Source organism: Euprymna scolopes, chromosome 7 (genome assembly GCF_053919585.1).
Source record: "Euprymna scolopes isolate OS-2025 chromosome 7, ASM5391958v1, whole genome shotgun sequence".
Classification (NCBI taxonomy): domain Eukaryota; kingdom Metazoa; phylum Mollusca; class Cephalopoda; order Sepiida; family Sepiolidae; genus Euprymna; species Euprymna scolopes.
Genome location: NC_136488.1, coordinates 9,134,907 through 9,159,678, shown reverse-complemented (window position 1 = coordinate 9,159,678; position 24,772 = coordinate 9,134,907). Strand labels below are relative to the sequence as shown.

At 32.8% G+C, this 24,772-nt stretch overlaps 1 protein-coding gene across 1 annotated transcript in view; it reads right to left on the bottom strand.

Annotated features, from left to right (window-relative positions):
- LOC145279599 (uncharacterized) overlaps positions 1–24,772 on the bottom strand; it is a 1,226,395-nt gene that overhangs the window by 95,576 nt on the left and 1,106,047 nt on the right. Inside the window, exon 8 of the mRNA XM_080130763.1 lies at positions 2,368–2,552. Coding sequence (XP_079986889.1) covers positions 2,368–2,552 — 185 coding nt within the window. The remainder of the gene's footprint in view (positions 1–2,367; positions 2,553–24,772) is intronic.

Sequence of the window (24,772 nt, the reverse complement as noted above, 5' to 3'; positions counted from 1 at the left end):
TCCTACTCCTATTTAAAATAAGCACTTAAGATGGAAAACCACCCTGCACAAATATTTGAAAGCAAGAGAAGAGAAAACGTTGTTGCAGAGAAGCCCGCATGCAGAAAGAAGAGCATCATTGTAAATCGTCCAGGGATGACACATGTTTGTGAGCTATGTGGTACTCTGTCGCTCCTGTATTGATCTAGTCAGACTCACTCAGTTCTACTGCAACTATGCAGAAAGCCATGACAAAACGATGCTTTATATATGCTCGACCCGGACTGACAAAGGCCTACTATTACTGCTACGAATGAATATAAAGAGATTAGTTATTTCACATCTTATATTTAACAGTTTTTTAAACATAATATGCGCTGTGTCTGTGTTTCAATGTATATTTTTTCTTTCCCTCTTTTTTCTTTCTCCTCCCATCTTTTCTTTCCTTTCTTCTTCTATGCTTATCCCTCTATTTTTTCTTTTTCTATTTAAACAAAAACCTTAATCCCATCCCACCTTTTCGTCTTCCTCACATATATTAAAGGCCATTTCTTATTTTTAATGCTATGTAATGTGACTTTTTTATAAATCTTTTCTTTTCATTGCTGAATCCCTGAATATTTTCATTACTGACTAAGCTTTTGTATAAATAACATCGGCTGATGAGGTCTCTAGTTACTTGTAACTGGCTGACCGAAACATGCTCATGAATGTGTACTGGCATATTAATGCTTATGTAAAACAAATAAAAAGTATATCTTGCTGTACTTAGGCATTGAGCACTCTTGTATTAACCTCCTTAAAACTTCATCGGTTATTTTACCCCTGGAAAATATTAGTCTGGAATTACACATACACACCACACACATGTATATATATAAATATAATGTCTAACCAAAATAGCGTAAATCCATTCTATAGCCAATTCAAAAGGGAGAATTGTTATTGGTCGCTTGGTGCAAATAACTGCTAGGATGAAGCAAATTAGAGTAAAAAATTCATTCGTAAATAATTCGTGGTTTAATGAGAAATACATTTTATTGTGATATAAAATTTGTCTAATCTTTTAAATGTTACATTTATGGAGCGGGTATTATTCATATGGAAATGTTGCGTATGTGATAATATACAGCTGTTTAGCCGTATCACTGCTCTTCAGTGTTGTTAGAGTAGGTAACTTTTAGATAAACGAAATTATATTATTTAGATTGTTTGGACTACTATTCTCATCTCGTCTTGACACTGACTAATTGGTAAATGTTTGAAAGAATGTAAGTGTTAGAAAAATTTTTTTAGTTGAGAGTCACCATGTATCAAGGCCCGAAGGCCACTTGATGATATAGATTAATGAATGTAAGGATGTAGGTTAGTAATCGTTGATGATGTAAATTGGGTAAAGTTTGATTATTTATGGGGACGGCTCAACAAGAACTTGTTTACATTGGATTTGAAGGCAACGATGTTGTATTCAACTGGGACACAGTGGAACAGTGTCCCAAAGGTGGACAGTTTGGGGAAAAGCTTTGTTCATAGAATTTGCATTGAGGTTTAGGTACAGATAGAAACTGGGAGAAATCATATATAGTGGTTGTAGATAGACCAGTTTTTATTGTGACAGTTTGGCAAGAGGGAACCGTATATTAGAGTTCAGTCTAGCACTTGCCATGAAAATAACGATATAACAGAGACAGGAGTGCAACGTCTCTTCTGTGGGAAAGAGGTTGCAAGAAAGAGAAAAGGGCATCCCCACTAGGTTTCGAAGGCAGGTTTGAACTATACTAAGGCAGGATAGGGCGCACCGAGCAGCTCCTGCCCAGATGTAAAAGTACTCCGTCTCTCATTATTGGTACATCATAACATAAGTGCAAGGTGTCTGACACGACACTAACCTCTATGCATGCTTTGCCTCAAATCAAGTTGGTTGGGCAAATTGCACGAAAAATGAAGCACCTTAAGAAAATTTTGTATTGCGACCTGGCAGCCTGGAGAAAGTCCTATGGCCGCGCTCAAATCCGATACAAAGACGTTGTGAGGTAAGACATGATCGCGGTCGACATCAATATTGAGTCTTGGGACAGCATTGCAGATGACCACAAGATGGAAAAGAACCGTGCACCAACACCTGAAAGCAGGGGAGAAGAAACTGATAGACATTGCTGCAAAGAAGCACGCAGGTAGAAATGAGAAAATCAGGAACCATACATTTTATGGTAATGTTTTCACATTTATGTAAAATTGAAAAAGAAAAATACTGTGGAAACAGACATTGACTAATCGATACCACAATTTAACCAATCAACATAGAGAGGGATTTGTTCATTTTTTCAGTAGGTTTTTTATATATAGACTGGTTGTTTCTACAAATAAAGATGTGCGTGTGATACTCACGTGCTGGGGCTTGGACATGGTGTCATGTGACGCTTCCACGTAGCAATTGACATTGAGTTTTCATCAGCTGCATAGCTTCGCCACACACACTGAATCAACATGGCTGCGGGCACACGTCGCCGATTTAGATGTTTTTGTCTCTGTTGTTGCTGCACTTTCAACGCGAAACCGGAGCCAAGGATTCCCTGTTAAAGAAATAAAAAACAAAGCATTTGATATTACAGTTTATAATTTTTGAGGTGAGGGTTGATTGTATTACTTGTTTTGATCGAACTATTGTTCTCACGTTGAGTGTTATTTATGCAACGTTTCGGTTGGTGTAGCCTTCGACCTTTGTCACGCACGTTGGTCGTTGCATGCCTGACAAAGATCGGAGGCTACACCGACCGAAACACCGCACAAATAACACGAAAGATGAGAACAATAGTCTGATCGAAACAAGTAATACAAAGCATTTGATATATTCAACAACACTAGCAACAACAACAACAACAACAACAAAAATAATAATAATAATAATAATGATAATAATAATAATAATAAATTGAGGCATTATTGTAAACAACATGTTTTAAAAGATGATATCGTACGTTTGCATCAGATGTAGTAAACATATTTTTTTAGCTTCATCTGTTTTTGATAGTCTGCCAAAATAACCAAACCCAACCAAACCAAACCAAACATCATAAATAAATATTTAAAGATATAAAGAAATGAAGCATACAATCTTTTCTCCAAACTACCGGATTTATCATTAAAGAATCCAAAAAGGGTTGATACGCCGTAAAACGAAGCTAAATCCACACAGTCTTCCTCGTTTTTGGGAACTGGATTTTTCCCTAGAATAAAAATTCGGTCTTATGGAGGCGAGTAAATAAAGACTATAAGAATTATTTTACGACATAAGATACACGTTCCAAATAGATATGCGGATTTCTTTTATAATTAGATTTGTCATGAAATATAATAAACAGTAAATAAATATCACAGTTCGTTGTCACTGGTAATGCAGAAACTTTACTCATACGTAAGATACATGAGAATAGTAGCTTTTTAAGAAAATAGATTCCGATAGTTAACAAGGTTGTTTTGTTTCGTTAATTAAATTTGTTAACAAATTAATTAATTCGTCATTTGATTTGGATTTAAATATTAATTAGCTCCAACTTTTAATTATTTCGGTTATTGTAATTAGGTTCACTGTTTGAAAACTGTAACATTTTGAATAATGTATCGAAGTGAAGGAGAGTGCGTGTCGCGTTTAGTAACAGTTTGTACGCATTTATTAACTTTAATAATAATATTAATCTTTATAAAAGTGAGGATGTGCGTGTGTGTATGAGGACAATTCTCAACCTATATACTGAACGAATTTTTGATCGACCAACTTGAAATTTGGTATATAGAGTTTTCAGACATGTAGAAAACTTTTAATCAGTTTTCATTCGGAAAAAGAACTGCCAAGGGTCAAAATTGAAAATTTGGTACGCGGGGTGGGAGGTGGGAGCTCAGATCTTTACCTGTTTGTGAACTGCTTCCCGAATCCGCATGTGTGAATCGTTCACATAACAGATTCCTTATGTTAAGAATAAGCAGATTTGAAAACACTTTTTTAAAGATCGTGTCAAGCTGCTCCAATGGTTATCGTACTTGACTCACTCTCTTTGGGTTTTAGTTTCGATCTCAGTTCGAGTATTTTTTTTTACTTACAAGAAGTGAACTCTTTAGAAAAAAAAACATAATACTTGCATGAACATGCCTCAGTTTCTGTATGAATTAAAATATAATAGTTATGTGTATTTTACGCATACCGGGCAACACCGGGCGGCCTGCTAGTAATTTAATGAAATAAATCGTTCGATCGCTACAGATTTTTTTTACCTTCGACTTTACCCATTTTAAAATGAAATGTTTCAAAAATGAAATTTTGTCATCTCATCGACTGGAACAGTTTTAAAACTAAACGTTTGGATTCTTTTTATTTTTATGTAATTTTACAATTTAAAATACCGTTAGAAAAGTGACATTAATTTTTATTTATTTAAAAGCTATTTATCTGGCAAGTTTTTAAATGGAAATCACTACAGACAAGGCGTGAAGCCACTTGATATGAGGAAATAAAAAACCAGGTCAAGAACTTGTAAACGATGTGTTAGATGGAATCGATTATAACCCAGAAAACAGCAATTCTTTCGTCTTTGTCAGAAACATAACTCATGGAATATAAAGACCAAAGAAAGAAAATAAAAATAAAGGAAGCGAGAGTTACGAGGCCTCCAAAAATAAACTCGAGGTAAACTTTCTCCTTAAATTATACCGTAGGGTCGAGTTAGTAAGAAACTTGTGAGACGCGAACCAGAAATAAATGTCTGACCATATTTTCTTCGTACAGCTTCATAATTTTCCATCCCTTCACTTTTTAAACTGACCCCCCCCCCACAAAAAAAACAACAACAAAAAAACAACAAAAAAACAACACCCCCCCCAAAAAAAAACGAAGCAATCAATTTGAAAATATAATAATGTTGCTATTGTTGTTTTGGTTTCTTTCTTTCTTTTAGTTATCCGCGGCATTAAAAAATATGAAAAAAAAAAAACCGTCTAACTTTCGACTGAAAAACCGTTCCTCAAATCGATCCGTTTTGAAAATATTATATTATTGTTTCTTTTTTGTTTTCAGTTAATTATCCTTAAGTGACAGAACCAAAAAGACACGGGCGATAGAAACGTGACTCCGCAATGGCGAAAACTCGAAAACACCTTCAACTCCAACGAAACGAACGGAAACCACCCATCGTTGAATCACTTGGGGATTTAGTTTTGGTTCTGAGACCAAAACTAAATCCCCAAGTGATTCAACTATTTATTATTCAATGATTTAAGCGGCAAGAAGAAAAAGGCTATTTATTTTAAGTTTAGTATAAATTAAATTTTAATAATAAATAAAACAAAAGTGGTTAAAGCTTTGTTTTATTCTAAAAAAATATTAAATCGGCAACCATTTTTTACTATAACAATAAATATAATGTTTATTGTTTTAAAATCTATACATTAGTAAATCGATAAACAAGAAAGATATGTTTTATTTATTTAAAGCATTTTGACAAATGGTATTTTGATTAAGAGCAAAATATAGTATCTGTTCTAACCATTGTTCTTAGTCGGTGAAAGAGAAATCATTCTAGACTGAGGCAACTTATTTTTGTCCAAATAGAGTGTACTCGGTCTACCAGATCAGGCTGTCTTAAGATATCGACTTGAATGCACCAAACATTGATGCTATTGTTTTTCATTTCCCTTTGCGAAACTCAGTCATGTTCTGCTCAGCCAAAAGCAATGTTCTCTACACAACAACCAAACCAAACCAAACATCATAAATAAATATTTAAAGATATAAAGAAATGAAGCATGCAATCTTTTCTCAAAATTACTGTATTTGTCATTAAAGAATCCAAAAACGAAGCTAAATCCACACAGTGTGCTTCGTTTTAGGGAACTGGAGTTTTCCCTAGATTAAAAATCGGTCTTATGGAGGCAAGTAAATAAAGGCTATAACGATTATTTTACGACATAAGATACACATCCCAAATAGATATGCGGATTTTTAAAAAATATAATTAGATTTCTGTCATGAAATATAATAAACACTCATAAAATAAACTGTAATACAAATCACTCACGCGCATAAAATAAGATCCACACAACAAAAAAAAGATATACTTATGAAAAGGAAGACGCAAGTCAATAAGTTTTTAAAACAAACGTACGTGCTTTAAACTAACAGATTGGATTTTAACTGTATTTCACATTTCGAATCCTTGGATAACTATCACTTGCTATATTTGAAAAGTAAATTTAAAAAAGCATCTATATTATCTTACTCTTTGTCTGCCCGTTTGCTTGTCCGTTCCACTTTTTCTCAAATATTACTCGGCTTATCTGGCTGAAATTTTGCATCGAACTTTGTTATGATAAAATGTAGCGGACTAAGTATTAGGGTATCCATTTGATGCACAGTTAGGAGTTAATATTAAATGCAAAAAAGTACAACTTTAACCACATTCAATCATCAATTTAAAGCACTCGATCTACGTCAACAGTCTATAACTTTGTCCACTTTTTAACAGACTAAAAAGTATAGTTTAAATATGTTTCCAAAATGATAAATCATAAGTGACTACTGGTGTTTGGCGAAGAAATAATAGCGACAAGTCATTTAATTTCAGTTTGTTTAATAAAGGTACTTTTTTTAACCATGATGATACCACTCAATTCCAACTCTAAGTAAAAAAAGCCATCAGAATCTTACTACAGTTCTCAACTTCGTGCTTATGTGAACTGAGAATGTCTTAACTAAGCACCATTAAAAATTAAAAAAAGAACGCGAAAGACTTTAAAATTTTGAAGAAGAGTCAGAGTGTATCTCATATTCGATTGTATATTGCAGCAGTAGTTAAAAAAACACCAGGCATAACTGTCCCACTGACATTCACCGTTATTATTCTATATCAGATATTGAATGCAGGATATGTTGATTGATGTTAATAAAAATTATCCTTATATATGCTTATTTGTTTTTATTTTATTTTATTGCAAAAAAAGGCTTTATGAGTAGAAAATATTTGTTTTTATGATAGACATGATATGAAAATTTAAAAACACTCATAGTGTGCCGCCAACGTTACAAATCACTGGTTTAAATACATGGAATATGTAGAAAACTCAATATAAATATATTTTAAAAACGTATCCTGCTAGACCAAAAATCTACGCAAAAAAAAACAACAAAAAAGTTAAATCATGGATTTTTAAAATCCCAGCTTTATCAATAATGCGTGAATGAAATCTTGACTGAAAGCAATCTTCGATTTTGGTTCCCAAAAATTTCTGGTAGCATCAGCACCAACCTAGAAAGAAGGGCTCTGTCGTGATATAAAGCTGGAAAGAAGATAGAAGCCGAAATTGCGTTGCAGTCTTCTGATAATGACGTCTGACAATCGAACTGCTACCAGAAAAAAAAAACAAAAAAACAACAACAACAACAACAACAACAACAACAAGCAAGCAAGCTGGTAGATGTTTCAAACTTCCTGCTTCATTGTGAGTTGTTTTCAGCATTTTTCCTTCATCAGTATAAATAAATGTGTCAAATAAGTAATCTGGTTACAACTACTCGTTTGCTATGCGTACCTTCAACATTTTCTTTTCCCGATTTCCTTATTTTTATCTTCTTTGGAATCATTTATTTTTAGTATTATTACCCAATGATTTCTGCCATTTTGTTTTATATATTCATTAGTTTCGAGATTTATGTTTGCATATGGTATTTGAATGTTTCCATCGATAATCATTTCTCGTGATTATTAACTTGATCTCATCTGTTCCTACCAATGTGGCTTGGTATCCAGTTAAATGTTATTGTTGGTTTTCCTCACAGAATGTAATTTGTAGAGGAGACTTTCCATCAGTTCGTTATCTAGTTTTCTCTTTTATGAATGTTTATACAGATAATGAATCTGAAAATATGATAAAGTTTTTTTTTTTTCTAATGCAATGTTTCATGCTTGCTTTATTGCATACGATTCTGTACTAAATATGAATGTTTGTTTGGCAAACGATTTTAATTGCGGCTCCATTCCGCTCTCTGTTCTTCATATGTTCAGTTATCAGTAAAAATGCTTACATGTTTTTTTGCACTTCTCTATGATCTTTGAACATTTATCAATGCTATGAGGGATGAGCTTTTGATTTCGGTTATTTTTCAAAGCTTTTATCTTTTTGATTGTGTAAGTTTTTTTTTTAATATTATTGAGTGATATATATATGTATATATGTATATATATATGTATATGTATATGTATATATATATGTATATATATATATATATATATATATATATATATATATATATAGTAGTTATCCACAGAAAGATTGTATCGCTATAACACAACTCTTCCGCGCGACTAGATTAGCATTCAGGGATCGAACCTACAACCATTTATTTGATAATCGACAGCTGTACCACCGGTCCCTGGAATCGGCACCCACAAACAGTTTAATGAAATGTCTATTTATATAAATAATTTGACCACTGTGATCGATTTGTTTAAATACAAACAAAAGGTTTGCGTTATGTTAATTAAGTAGCAGGTGAAACTATTTACGACAGTGTTCAATCCCCAAAATGGGATCTTTTTTTACGTTCACCCCTAACAAAGCATATCGCCACTTGAACGTAAGGGACTACTATTTGGGACTATGCTTAAGAACAATTTACAAGACGTTGGTTTACGTTAATATTTAAACTTCTGCATACAGTAAGGGAAGCAGGCAGCAGGAAGGGATTTCCAAAGTCTACATAGGGGTGTGATTTTGCTGCTAAACGGGTTTATCGGAGATATGTACGCCGAGGGGTGGGGAGCAAGTGCAATGAGTTCATCAGGCACAGGGATGCAACATTGCGGTGATGGGACAGGAGTTGGAGCTTAGTTAACAAAGAGGGGCCTATTAGATTGCAGATTATTTTTTGGACCCTACATTACATGCATAGGTGAATGGTGGCCTCGTAGATGTACAGGATACTCTCAGGTGTGAGTAGTTTTCTAGCTCGATAAAGGGAACCAACCTTCTTTGCAGCAGCCTTCGCAATGCCCTTAAAGTATTTGTTCTGGTTCATATTGTCCGTGAATGTTAAGCCGAGATGTTTGAAGGAAGAATTCTCAAGTAAAGTGTTATTTGTTATGGATATCGATGGTTGGAGAGGTTCCTTGTAATTATTAAAGGAGAGCATCTTATTTTTACTAGTATTAAATGTTACCATCCATTTACGGCCCCATTTCACTACGGTCTGGAGGTCATTTTCTAACGATTTTGCATTGTCTTAGATTTATGTACACCCTTTCTTCCCTCATGCATGTTATAGAGCGCCCATCTCGGACACAATATTATCAGGGAGATTGTTTTTAATATCAGGAATAGTAGTGGTCCAAGGATTGATTTTGGAGGCATTCTCGCATTAATGTTATGCAGCTTGGATGTACTGTCATCAATGACAACCTGGATGGTTCTATTATTCAAGAAGGATCTAATTATATTTAGTTTACGTCCAGTTATACCGTACAATTTAATTTTCATTAGCAGTCCTTTGTGTCAGACTTTGTCAAATGCCTTGGACATATCAAGGGCTACAGCCCTAGCTTTGCTTATCTAGCGCATGGTAAATGCGTTAAAGGATCACCGTTAAAATATCCACAGTAGAACGACATTGCCTAAAGTCATACTGTTTGTCAGAGGGAATATTGGCTTTTGTGAGGTAGTGGTCTACTGCTTGATTAATTCAGTTCTCAAAGATTGTATCAAAGAGGTGACGAGACTGATAGGGCGATAATTTATTGTACCGTTTTATATATTCTTACACCGAATGGCTTCATTTAAAATTTAAAACTTCTTCTTCTTCTTCATTTCATTTAGTCCTGTAAATTTCCATATATTTTTAACGTTTTTTCTGACGGTTAAGTGAAGAATCAACTTTATAAGGGTTTAATTCTTTTCTCATAAGCGATACAGATATTTGTTGCCTATATAATCCTCGAAGTTAAGCAACGATAAGGTTGGCCAGCACCAGATGGGTGACCATTTTGGCAATGCTAGGAGATGTATGTGTTGGAGACAACCCTTGCGCTTGGTCGTCTTGACCCTGTCTTGCCATCAGGGCCAAGTGTTTCTGGATGATAAAGTGTAGTAGATGCAAGTTTCCTACATTTTAAACTAAGTCAATCACAAGTTACAGCAAAAAGGAAAAGGGGGAAGTAACAACTGTGTGTAAATACGAACAACAATTTGTAGGCCTTATGGTCTACCATAGGTGAGGTAACATCACGTAACATCAAATTCTAAAATAAATTATCGTATTTTTAGCAAAATGCGCATTTATTTATCGATTTTTGTCTTTTTTTGGTATCGATTCTTCAAAGCATTTCCTATTTAATGGTATATTAGCAATATTGGGCTCACTAAAAGAAAATTAATTTATGTATTTTACGAAGATTTAAAAGTAATGTTTTTCGTAAAAATAATGAAAATACATATTTATTTTTCTAATATAAAAGATAATAATTATTATTAACATATTCAACAAATTTCACACTTCAAAACACAAAACATGAAAAATTAAACACATTCAAAATTCGGATATTCAATCTTAAAATCTGATACGTGCACAGTTGTTTTTTCGTTTTCTTAATCTACGATCCTCACCCTCCCCACAATGCAATATATTTTGTTCAGTTTCGGCAGACTATTTTAAGCATATTTGTAAAAACAAATAAAGAAAGGGGGTTTGTATATATATATATCGATTATGAAAAACAAAGTACACCGTTATAAAGGTCATTCTTCACTTAATAACCGGTGAAAATTCTGTATTAATTTTTTTTTTACACAGTGATCACCACTTATCAAGGCCCGGAAGCCACTCAGGATAAGGGTTATTGCAAGTACATTACGTTAGTGTGGAGATTTGATGAAGTGTTTACTTAAGGGGGCGGTTCATTAGGAATTTGTTAACGTTGGAATTGAACACATCCAAGTTGTAGTCAGGTGGGAAGCAGGCAGACGGAACAGAGTTCCACAGACGTGCAGTTCTAAGAAAGAAGCTTTGTTCATGGAATCCACGGTTTGATTTAGGCACAGATATAGAGTGGGGGAAATTTTTCACATTGGATTCAGCTAGACGAGTGTTTTTCGTGAAAGATTGGCGAAGGGGGGCCAGAGATTTGAGTTCAGACGAGCACCTGCCATGGAAATAACGATAAAACAAGGATAGGCTCGCAACGTCTCTTCTGTGGGAGAGAGGTTGCAGGGTAGAGAAAAGGGCATACCCCACTAAGCCACGAAGTCTATTTTGTACTCTGTCAAGGCAGGATAGGCTGTTTTTAGCAGCTCCTGCCCAGATATGGCAACAGTATTCCATCCTTGGACGTACTTGGCTTTTATATAGATAGAGAATTGCATCAGTAGTGAGATATCTTCTGGAGAGGTAGAAGGATCCCACCATCTTTCCAGCGACCGTGGCAACAGACTTGATGTACGTGTTCCATTTCAGATCAGGAGTAAAGGTCAAACCTAGAAGCTTGTCAAAACACGGGGCCTCACCCAGACGAGAGCCATACATCCCAATTGATGCCAGCTGGGGATCAGAGCGTTGATGATGTAAGAATAGGAGTTTGGTTTTGGATGCATTAAAGGTAACCAGCCACATCTTCCCCCACTGAACCACGGGCTCGAGATTAGAGGAGAGAAAACCAGAGAGAACTTTGTCATTTACCGCCTTTGATGTGTTGCCGTAGATGGTCGTGTCATCAGCATAGATGTCAACGAATGATTTAAGTCTTTGTTTAGGGAGGTCATTGATGTAGATCAGGAAGAGAGTTGGGCCCAGGATTGACCCCTGAGGGACTCCAGCATTTATATTGCAGGCCTCCGATTTTTGTCCATCTACCACTACTCTTATGAGCCTATCGGAGAGAAATGATTTAATGATTGAGAAAACATTTCCAGTTATACCGTAGCTTGAAATCTTGTGAAGTAGACCCTTATGCCATACCTTGTCGAAGGCCTTTAATATGTCAAGAGCAATTGCCCTAGAAAGGAAGCCTTTGTCAAGAGATTCACTAATCCTGTGGGATATAAGCGTCAGCACATCTGCGGTAGATCTTGCAGAGCGGAAACCATATTGTGTGTCACTAAGAAGGTTATTCCTGCTGCTCTATTTAATATGGATTTCAGCAACTTACTCATAACACACAGGAGACTTATTGGTCTGTACTGAGAGGGAGATGACTTATCAACTGAATTCTTAAATACAGGGCAAACTGATGAGGTCTTCCAGGGAGTCGGAAAGCACTTCTCCTTAAGGCAGCGCTTAAAAAGTTTCGTAAGTATGGGAGCAAGTTCTGGTTGAAGCTTTTTTAACACTATAATTGGATAATTATTTGATTTTTGGTAGATTTTCAAAGAGAGACGCCCCTAAAAAATACGTACGCCCTCTTTCCATTTTGGGCGTGCTTATACAAATATATTAAGTATGTGTGGAGAGAGAATATTTCAATTGCGAAGCGATTGAGGTTACGCAGAAGGTTACTTACATCGGTAATACCATTTAAGCATTGTCTGGAACAGGTGCTTATGTGATTGCAATGACTAGGAGTCGATCGAGTAAGTGAACTTCTATTACTAAACAGAAGAGCGTTACCAATGTCATCAAAGTAAGAATCTACCGGATATATGTACGCACCGTGATGTATGGAGTTGAAACATGTCTAGTGAGAGTTAAAGATATGTGTTGTGAAAAAGGAAATGACATGGCAATTAATCGATGGATCTATACTGTTAGTCTATATAAATAAAACAGTAGGTGCATGCATGTTTGTGTCTGCGTGTAAATATTTAACCGATGAACCCTTAAACTACTGGTTAGGTAACATTGAAATTCAAAATGCTCATTTCAAATTGCAGACATTTTCCCATTACTTTTGCGCATGCGAAAATTTAATCACAGCTAGAACGAGTTTAATTTTCTGTTGGGTTAGATTGAACGGAAGGGAACGCGACTGAATTGCCGAGTGAATGCGGTTGGAGCACTAAATGTTTTAGTTTCGATTCTAGCTGATGGTTCCCAAGTCATTTAAAGTTAAACTTAAAATCAGTAATATATATATATGATGATTGCAATGTCTTGTCAGACGAGTGCAACTCCCTCAGACACTTAAAGTCCATGAGCCCAAAAATGACTTCCATCACCGCAGGACCATTTATATAGACAAATGCCTGAGGAAGTATCTATACACAGAAGATGTTACAGAGTCTTAGCTTTATGCGACAGCTAAGTCTCTCTCTCCCGGTTCAAAAGGTCTTGTTGTTAATCCTTCAAGGAGACTAGCCACCCTCCTCACCAAACAAGTCTGGGGGGGGGACCAGTTTAGTCGCTGGTACCAGTAGCATATGACATGACCTGACAAATCGATATATATATATATATATATATATATATATATATATATATATATATACACATGATGATGTGATGATTGCAACGTCTTGTCAGACGAGTGCCACTCCCTCAGACATTTAAAATCCATGAGCCCAAATGCCTGAGGGAGTATCTATACCAAGATGATGTTACAGAGTCTTAGCTTTGTACGACAGCTAAGTCTCTCTCTCGGTTCAAAATGTTGAGATCCAGCAACAAGCAAGAGCAAGATAGCCAGCAACAAATTAAACTGCAGACCAGCTTAATGCGGGTACTGGTCTCCCGCTTTATGGTTTTTTAAATCAGAGATTTGCTTCTCATAGAAAGGTTGCCTTCACCACGACTTACGGGAGCCCTCTCCACCCCAATAAACATATACACACACACAGAAATATACACGGTGCTAGTTGGCCGTTGACTCAGAAAAAGAGTTCATTCGCCTTTTGGAAGATCTTGTTTTTAATCCTTCAGGGAGACTAGCCGCCCTCCTCACCAAACAAGTCTGGTGGGGGAACCAGTTTAGTTGCCGGTGACCCGACCATGAGGCAGGTAGTACTGGGTTACATGGTACCAGTAGCATATGACATGACCTGACACACACATACACATATATATACATACACTGCTCATCGAAAATTTAAGATCACTTAAACTTTTTTTTAAAGAAACCTATTTTTAAGGATAGATTTTAAACTCTTCCGACTTAAGGTTACTTATACTACAATCTAAAAAGTTATGGAAACACAAAGGTACATTCCAAAAATTTTATTTTAAAATTTGCATTTTTATTAAATTAGGCTTTTTATACATGATCCAAATTATAAGACCAAAGGTATAAATTGTTAGATTTATGGAGGTTATAATGTTTTTAGTTCATTTAGATGTTAGCAATCACTGTGTAAAAGTGTTACCATGCATAAATCAAGAAAACTAACCGAAGTTCAGCGCTCTCGAATTCTAGGATTCCATAAGCAAGGTTTGTCATAGTGAGCGATAGCAGCTAAGGTAAATCGCAGTAAAACTGTTATTTGCAGCTTTCTAAAGAACACCGAGGATTATGGAAAAGCAAAATCCTTTGGTAGGCCCCTACAAAATGTCTCCTGCATTGAGTAGGAGAATCAGACGGGTTGTTATGACTGGCAAAGGACTTTCTTTTAGCCAAATTAAGGCGGTTACAGATGCTGATTGCAGTCCAGTAACCATCAGAAGACACTTACAACAAAAAGGCATGGTAAATAAAAAGCGTAAACAAATTCCTCGATCAAGATTTGATCGTGAATACCAAACCTGGGACATTGAGAAGTGGAAGAAAGTCTTGTTTTCTGATGAGAAATAATTCAATTTAGATGGTCCTGATGGCTTGCAGCGATATTGGCATGACAAAAACATGCCCCTTGAAATTTTTTTCAACACGTCATTGTAGTAGAGGATCCGTAATGGTATGGGGTGCGTTTTTTTTACAGAGGGACGATGAAGCTCCAGGTGGTGCAGGGTGGTCAGACAGCAGCTGGTTATGTTAGCATGCTACAAAAAGTGTCTTTGATGATAGAGGGTCATCGTTTGTGTGGAGATGGATGGTTATTTCAACAGAAGAATGCTGCAATCAACACTGCAAGACGGACCTTGAGCTTTCTACAAGAAAATGGAGTCCATCTCTTGGGACATCCTGCATGCTTACCGGACTTGAACCCAATTGAAAATGTTTGGGGATGGATGACAAGAGATGTTTGTTGAAATGGCAAACAATATTCAACAAAAAATGAACTTCGTGAAGCCATCTTCAGAAACTGGAGCAGGCCCCCCGTACTTTAATGGAAACACTTATTTCTAGTATACCTCAAAGAATGTTTGAAGTCATCAAAAGCAGCGGAGATAGAACTCATTATTAAGTTTGATTGTTGAATGTTTTCATACACTTTTCATACAGTTTAATAGAATTTTTGCGTCTGGTCTTATAATTTTGATCATGTGTAAAAAGCCTAATTTAATAAAAATGTTAATTTTAAAAATAAATCTTTGGAATGTAGCTTTTTGTTTCCATAAACTTTTAGATTGTAGTATTAGTAACCTTAAGTTGGAAGAGTTTAAAATCTATCATTAAAAAGAATTTAAAAAAAAAGATTTTAAAGTGGTCTTAAATCTTCGATCAGCAGTATATACATATGTATATATATATATATATATATATATATATATATATATATATATATATATATATAATATTCAATAGAGAATTGGCTCTATAATAATAATTAAGAAAGCTGCATTAATTATAATTAACTATTTATAATTAATTATAATATGTTTAAGCATATTTTACGACTTGGCAAGACCGGGTACCCCTGGTAGTTTTGAATAAACGATTAAATCTGTTGACCTCAGAGTAAGATTAAACCTTGACTTTATACGAAGATATGTGCAGAATAGGAGACTTCGATGATATGGTCACGTTGAAAGAATAGATGAGCTCTTGTAGTAGTAGATGTAGAATAGTTGAGATAGCAGAATCACTTAGATAGGGTAGGCTAAGTAAAACCTAGAAAAAGGTGAAAAGAATGAGGGATAAATAAAGACCTGAGCAGAGAGTTAATTTTTAAATAATCCAATTCATACAAGCATATAAAACGAATACGCTACTCTTTTGGAAAGTGCCTAATGAAATCGTAGCGTATTTTGTTGACGACTACAGCTCTGATCTTCCTGTAGTTCTTTATATTGTTGCAGAATTTTTATTGGATGCAAAGTTTAGCTTTTTTCTCTTTTGTTGCCGTTTTGGAAGATATTCATATTTTCCGGTTTTGCTTTCTGCAACATTTTACGCTAATAGGTTTGCTATGTTTTTTATTGGTTGCTTTGTTTAATTTATATTTGCACTGTTTAAGTCTCCCAAGATCTTTTCCTCATCATTTTGCTATATCTTCTTGGATTTTGAATGCATACCTAAGCATTTTTTTCTATTTCCTCTTTTATTACTTTTTAGTTGTTTTATTTCAACCAAGTTTTGTTTTTGAAATCCCAGTGTTTCTTTGATTACTTTATGACAGTTTTTTGTGGAATCAGCTTTTATTTCGCTTAGTTTTCTGTTTTTTGTGATGCACTCTGTTGCTATGGATACGAACATCGCAACGAAATGTTCAACCAAGAAATATGTATCCTTTGACAAGCAGGCTTGTATTTTTCTCTGAACTTTTTTAGCCTGTCCTTTTTAGTTTCCATATAATTTCCATGGCAAGGGTTTTCTCTTTTAATATTAGGAAATGGTCACATCCACCAGGTTATTTGTGTAGCATCCTGGTGTACTTCTGGGCAGCAGCTGCTAGAAGCAGCTTATCCTGCCTTGACAGAGTTCAAAATAGACTTCGTAATCTAGTGGGGGTGCCCTTTTCTCTTCCTTGCAATCTCTTTTCCACAGAAGAGACGTTACGAGCCTGTCTCTGCTTAATCGTTATTTTCATGGCAGATACTCGTCTGAGCGCCAATCTATGCCCCCCCTCTCGTCAAACCTTCACGAAAAACACTCGTCTAGCTTAAACCATTATCAATAATTTCCCCCACTCTTTATCTGTGCCTAAACCTAAACGTAAATTCCATGAACAAAGCTTGATGAGTCGTCCCTTTTAGTAATCTAATTTACCAAATATTGTCTTACTGACTACTGTACAATCATCAGCCCCTCTGCTCGAGTGGTTTTCAGGCCTTGATAAGTAATGACCTCCTTGTAAAAAATTCGTATAAATTAAATGATTAATCTCATTTACTTTACTGAACAGTTATCTTTAATTATATATGTTTGCTACCCTGTAATGTTCATGCATTATCTAGTATTCCATACTCTTTGTTTTCACAATTTGGCTACCAAGGTAAAATGAAAGTAATTGTAGTAAAATGAAAGTAATTGTAACTATTACTTTTCCTGCTTTGGCAAAATACAAAATCGACTTTGCAATCTAGTGGAGGTGATTGTTTTCTGTTCCATACAACTTCTTTCTCACGGAAAATACCCCTTACTATACTCGTTCTGTACTCAAATGTCTATTTTCTCATTGTAAGACATAACTGAGAGTTCACAACCTTGGTGTTCCAAGTACAGTTCGTTTCACAGAAAAAAAAACTTTTATTTGAAATGTTGGCAGCATTCAGGTTGTCCCTCTCATAAGTATTTTTAGAAAAATTCTAACGAAAAACATATCGGATAAACCAATGCTAACAACAGAATCATTTGATTCATACAAAATGAAAAAAATAAACTAGTATTCTACCACAACTACAAAGAACTTTTCTTTGTTCCTAGTACAAATTTTATAAAGTGTTAAAGAATACCAAATATTCACGTTGGAAGAGAAATTTGAAGCGATATGTCGTGTAAAATAGCGATTTCGAAAAGTACCATTTCACAATTTAACACTCGAAGTTAATCATTTATATGAAAAATACAGTAGGAAGGATATTGGGAACGAGTTATCCACCCCATGTTTACAATGAATAAATAAGTATATGCTTAGTATAAGTTTTCATTAACACTTTTAGCCAACATGAAGATACGGTCAGAAAATTGAGAAAAATGGAATGGCTCCCTTTCTATTTAAAACCTGAGAATAACATAAACGTATTCCCTATTTATGAATGTCAAGTGCCAATCCAGACCCGACAATATTATTAGTATGAATAAAACAAAAGTTAAATATTTATAAAACTATACGTTATTTTATTAAGTAAAAATCCAAATGTAGTATCTGTTCTCCACAGCATAAGCGCGATTTGAAGCAAAACGTTTTCATGTAATTATTCCCATTTAAAAAATCAAAATGCTAACATCCATGTAAATTGTCGTTTATAAGAAAATAACACATTGTACGGCACAGTTACGGCTAACATTTTTTTCAGCTATAAGTTCACAGTTCTCAATTATTGACATCAAAAGCTCGCCATTAAAATCGGATGATTATTTCAATTATTTTCAACAGAGATGGCGTACAAATAATGGCCGCAAGGATTACCGAAGATGTTGGTAAGTTTAATCAAATAAAGAAATTGGGAAAAAAGCTTGAATATCAAAACCTACAAAATAATTACTATATTGATATAATTGAATCATTTAAAAATATAACAATAGGCAAGTTTTTATCTGAAGCAACAACATTCATTTATTACAATAATTAATCATTGGAATAGGTTGCCGTCCAAAATGTAACTAATATAAAAAATATAAAAGCAATTAAAATAATTTGCTATGGTAGAAACAACAAGTACAGCATAATATTTAACTTTCAATTTTTTTTGTCTTTTAAAGCAATCCCGGTGACACAGTTTTCAAAGAGAAACCTAGGAGAATGCTATAGCCTCGCATCTCAAATATTCAGATTCATTTACTGAGAGTAGTAACTAGTGTAAAAAGATTTTATAAATATAAACTAGTAGAATACTCGATCTATGACGGGGATAAACAATAAAAATAACACATTGATATTAACATGACGAGTTATACACCAAATATATATATATATATATATATATATATATATATATATATATATATATATATATATGAATCATATTTTAAAAACAATATATATGCCGCTCCCCATATGGGGTTACCAAATTGGTAAAAGGAAAAATTATTTCCAACTCACATTTAGGTAAAAAAGCACTTTCGTAAATACTTGAATTAATTCAAAATGTATCGGAAAAACAAAAAAACCTACACAAATCGCGATATATCCGAACAGTCAGCGAGTTGGACGAGTGGTAAGAGTTTAGGCTACTTACTATGGGGTACCGATTTCGAGTCTCGCTAGATTCAGCCACTCTGATAAGTCGTAGACGACGAAATATGTACCAGTGGATAATTATATTTTAAAAACAATATATATATATATATATATATATATATATATATATATATATATATATATGCATCTACATATATTACTCTATTATTGATATAAAATATATACACAACGAAGATACTCGAACAGAAGTATATCTCATTACAAAAGTTAAAATTAAGAGAAAGATGCCTAAAATATAAGGCTAAAGCTAAAGAAGTCTTAGGAAGAAAATAAAATTCAGGGAATCATTCTAAATTAATTTCTAATACCTATTGATGTAATCTAATATAAATCTGAAATATTTGATTTTTTAAAAGTGAAGTTCAGCACCCATATTATGCCCCTTAAAACCCCTTAAAATACTCCAATAAAACTGAAATTTTAGAAATATTTATTGATTATTAAATGTTCATAAAAATCGTAGGTATCTTAAATCTTACGGATTGCTTCCTTAAAGAGAATTAAAGCCAAATTATTCAGAGAACCGTTTAGCATGTATGTTGCAAAATTCATCATAATTAGTTTGAGTGCATTTTGTACACAAAAACATCTTTATATAAATAAGAATATATATTATTGTTCGTTGTTTGTTTCTGACCTGCCCTACGCTACAAACCTATATACAAGCGAAACATAAGGACAGGTGGTATCAATACAGCAAGAATGAAGCCTATGACTTAAACCGCAAGAGCTGTAAAAGTGTTATGGACGCATGCTCCTAGAGTGGGGAAAGGAGACTCTAGTTATGGAGGAGGAGAAAACGCGGATAATTTTATACCGAAAAACAGTAAAATAACAAATAACAATCCTAAGTTCGAGTTAAACACTAAAATAAAACCTCTAGTAAAGCCACAATTAATCGCCGAAGTTAAGCGATGATCTCGGTCACTATGTTGTTTACTGTGCATCGATAAGCCCGACCAACACTGAAATACAATTCTAAAAAAACAAAACAAAAAATAAACAAACAAAAAAACAAACAAACAAAAAAACAAAAAACAAAAAACAAACAAAAACAGTTTCCACACCTTAAAAGTATACTGGTCGGTAGAGAATTTGATTGTATTGCTTTTGTTACAAATTATTTGTGTTTTTTAATATTTTGTTTACGGTTGTTAACTATTCTGTACTTAAGTCATTTAGTTAATGCTTTTAAAAGGCATATTCATTTTGTTTACTTCTTTTGGTAGTTTTCATACTTGGCACAATTAATCTTCGATTCTTTCATCATTTCATGAACATGGAATGATTATTGGAATATAGTTCTAACATATTCCACTGGAATATGTTAGAACTATATTCCAATAATCGTCTTCTCCTTTTTCAGATACTAAACTTCCTGACGTAAATTTTAGATAAATTTCTGTTTTCTGTTTATATACTCTACTTTCACTTTATTCTGTTAATATGATCTACTTTCACTTTCACTTTAATCTCTAGTGTAATAAGCGATCGGATTTACCGGCATATTAAGTTAACACTTCTATTAAGCATTTAGTAAAAAAAAAAACCCTGATCAAATATAACTTTTTCTAATATGTTTCTCAGTATATTAATCTATACATTAATACCCTAGTACTTTTAAAGTACGTACATATGTCACGGTTTCCAGATTATACATTATTCCATCGGGAGATCCTATTTATTAAAAAGGAGGGCAGATGGTAATAACATAATACGAACATTAAATTAGTACATAGATACGCTATTTTAATATTTGTAATATGTTATCACCTTCTATCCTCCTTTTTAATAAATAGGATATCCCGATAATTGAAGACGCAAAATAAAAATAAAAATAAAATGACGTTGCTTTTGGGCTGTCTCTGAAGCTAAAATATACCTTCTTGATCTTCTGGCTAGAATTCAAAAGTAGTATCAGTTCTGTCTAAAAATGGTATAATGATATCGTAGGGTTGCTATTCGAACCGGGAGTCCATACAAGTAAAATATGTCACAGACTTCTAAAAGGATATTAGAGATAAACCGTAATAAATAGATATATTCTGGCACTATATTAACTAGATTATTATATAAATAATTTTACAGTTTTAACAAAATGGCTACAATGATATCGCTGGGTCTGCATTCACGCTGAACGTCCACAGAATGCCCAGCAGCAGTATATTACATATAAAAGATGCTGATGTGAAACTTCCACAGGTCCTGCTAGTATCTATTATTTTCTATATTGCAGTACAATCGTGTTCTTGTGCACAAGGCGGACTATTTGTTTTCTAGTCTAATGCGAACAGCTTGAGTTTTAAAAAATATAAACGAATCATTTATTTAATTTATGCCTGGTAAATTGAAATTCTGACTATTATTTTGTCTTCATGTTTATTGAGGAAAATAGTAACTCATTCAATTGTTCTTATAATCCTTGCTTAGATTAGAAGAGTTGTATATTCATACTATATAAAAGAATTCCGTATTAATACCAATTCTTTTCTTAGGCCAGATGTTCAGTTTTTCCAACCGATTCAATTTAGAAACATTGAAAAATATTATGTACATAAATATATTATACAAGTTAGAAAAGCATTTCATCCAAGGTATGAAAATTGTTAAACAAAATGTTTTTACTATAGGCTTAAAAAATAAAGGTACAAGATTCAATTTGAAATTTATTTATCTTCAAAGTACACTTTTATAAATTTTACAACAATAAGGTATGCAAATTTAATACCTTACTTTGTAAAATGTATAAAAGTGCACTTTGAAGATAAATAAAGTTCAAATTGAATATGTACCTTTATTTTTACAGCCTATAGTAAAAAAATTTTGTTTAACAATTTTCATGCCTTGGATGAAATGATTTCCTAACTTGTATCGTATCTTTTTAAGATTATATTTTATTTAATTTATCAATTTGGATTAAAAAAATGAATGTGGTTTTGCATGTATTTATAAAAACTCTCCTACTCTCTATTACAGTTTGTATTTCTCTTCACACCACAACTCATTTTTGCAACCCCCTCTTTATATTATTGCAAGTCTGAATATTCTCTCTGTTTCGGTTTGTATTTCTCCTCACACCACTGCTCTTTTTTGCAACTCCCTCTTTGCGATACATGTCTGATTAAATAGAAAATCTGAATTTTTTTAACAAAAACTTTAAAATAACATTTTAGATTAAATATTTTAAACTTCTTTCAGAATAGAAAATCTTTACAATTTAATAAGGAACATATTTATATAGGTTTCATTAAAAATATTCAGTAAATAACGAGAAAAATAGGGATGAAAATTTCAACAGGACTGTATAACTGGTTACGCTCAATAGTAGTCCTCGCCAGCGAAAGTCTTTATTATTGTTATTCTATTATTATAATTATTTAAAACATTTTGTGTCCTGCTTTTTCGCGCGAGGACTAATATTATGTTTTTAAAAGCATTTTCATATATATATATATATATATAATATGAAATATATATATAATATATATAATATATTTTATATATAATATATATATATATTATATATAATATATATAATATATATATATATTATATATAATATATATATTATATATTATATATAAAATATATATTATATATAATATATATATAATTTATATATATAATATATATAATAAATATATAATTTATATAATGCATAGATTATATATAATACATAGATTATATATAATATATATAATATATATATATATATATATATATATAATACTAGCAGAAGTACTGCTATATATTACTAGCAGAAGTACCCGTCGTTGACTGGGTTCAAAAACAGCCTACAGAAAATGGACTGTGATTGATGAAAGTATGATAGCTTATGAAAAGGAGAGGGTTGTAAAATAGGTTTTGATACTCAAAAATTTTACCTTAAGCAAAATATGATGAAAGTAAAGATAACTTTCTCGAAAATTTATTTTTTATATCAACTTTGTAGCCAATAGTGACCAACGAAATGATGTTTCCTTACAAAAAGAAAATGTTATATATATAATAATATAAATATGTAAGAAATAAATATTACCATAGTCAATAAAAGTTACTTTTATGGTAGAAAAGTTCATTAGGTTTGTATTTTAAAGTAATTTGTAAAAAACAAATTTTTTTTATTCACGAACCGGTTAAAAAATGGCAGTGACTTTGAAATGGAGAGCCCCGTTTTCAATTTGAAGGAAGGGCACCTGAGCAATTTAAGAGAGTTCCGTCAACGTAAGGAATATTTATAAACATATTTTAATGTTTTGCGTCATTTTGTGCTTGAGGAATATTCGATTATGGCATGTGTAGTTTATATAAAAAATCATTTAAGTAGTTATCGCCTCAAATTTCGTTTTAATTTCGGTTCGCTGAAATTATTTCAAGTAAAGAGCATTAAAAACTATTTCAAAGCAAAAAAAAAAACACAAACTGAACTTTCATTGGCTATGGTAACATTTATTTCGTGTATATTTATTTTTTCGGGTAGTCGTTTGTTGGCTCTTCTGCGTAACACTCTAACTAAATAATATCGACGAAATCTCGAAAAACAAAGAAATAAAAACAGTTTTGAAAAATAATGAAGCTTTATTTACTTTAGTAAAATAATCCTAAACAGCAAAATGGGATATTAAATACGTAATTACTTTAGTTTTTAAAGTAAAGAATCGATATAAATATTAATAAGAAGAAACTGGCATCCTTTTCAAGCAGAACAGCTTCGTTTCAGTTTTACATTATTGAACGGTGTAGTATTGCGCCGTCGGATTCAGGGTTTTACTATTATAACGTAAAGAACACACAGAAAGGGTTGTAATCAACTGAATTCCTTCTAGTACACTGACAAAAAAGCTTAAACAGATATACAAATAAAAATAAAACGGTTATGTAAATGTTTTTAAAAAGACACGTAATCACGTGAGCAGGATTTTTCCCTTCTTTAGACACGATAACAATTAACGTTCTTATTTTTTATTATTTATCTATTTTCGAAAGAGTGCAACTTGCAAGTGGAAAAGGAAAAAAAACATTAGTTAGTTATGCAAAATTTGTGTCGAGAATTGTCTAAAGTTCCTACTTTTTTTTTTGACTTTCACTTTAATAAGAACGCGAATTTATGAGGTGAATTTATTCGACACAATATGATTCAACTAAAAAAATAATATCTCTTCAAGTCGAACGTAAACAAGTTTTTGATGATCCATTCCATATAAGTTAACAAATTACCGAATTCCATTACTAACGGTTACTATATTGTCCAATTTCTACTGTACACTCTTTAACCCTTATCCTCGAGTGACCTCTTGGCCTTGATAAGTGGTGATGCCTATGTAAAAAATATTATATACGATATAAATAATATATATATGATATATAAAATATATATATGATACATATAATATATACATGATATATGGAATATATATATAATATATATATGATATATATATAATATACATAATATATAATATATATATAATATATGTAATATATATAATAAATATAATATATAATATATATATAATGTAGTTAATATATATAATATATATAATATATATATATGTAATATAGATAATATATATATAATATATATAAT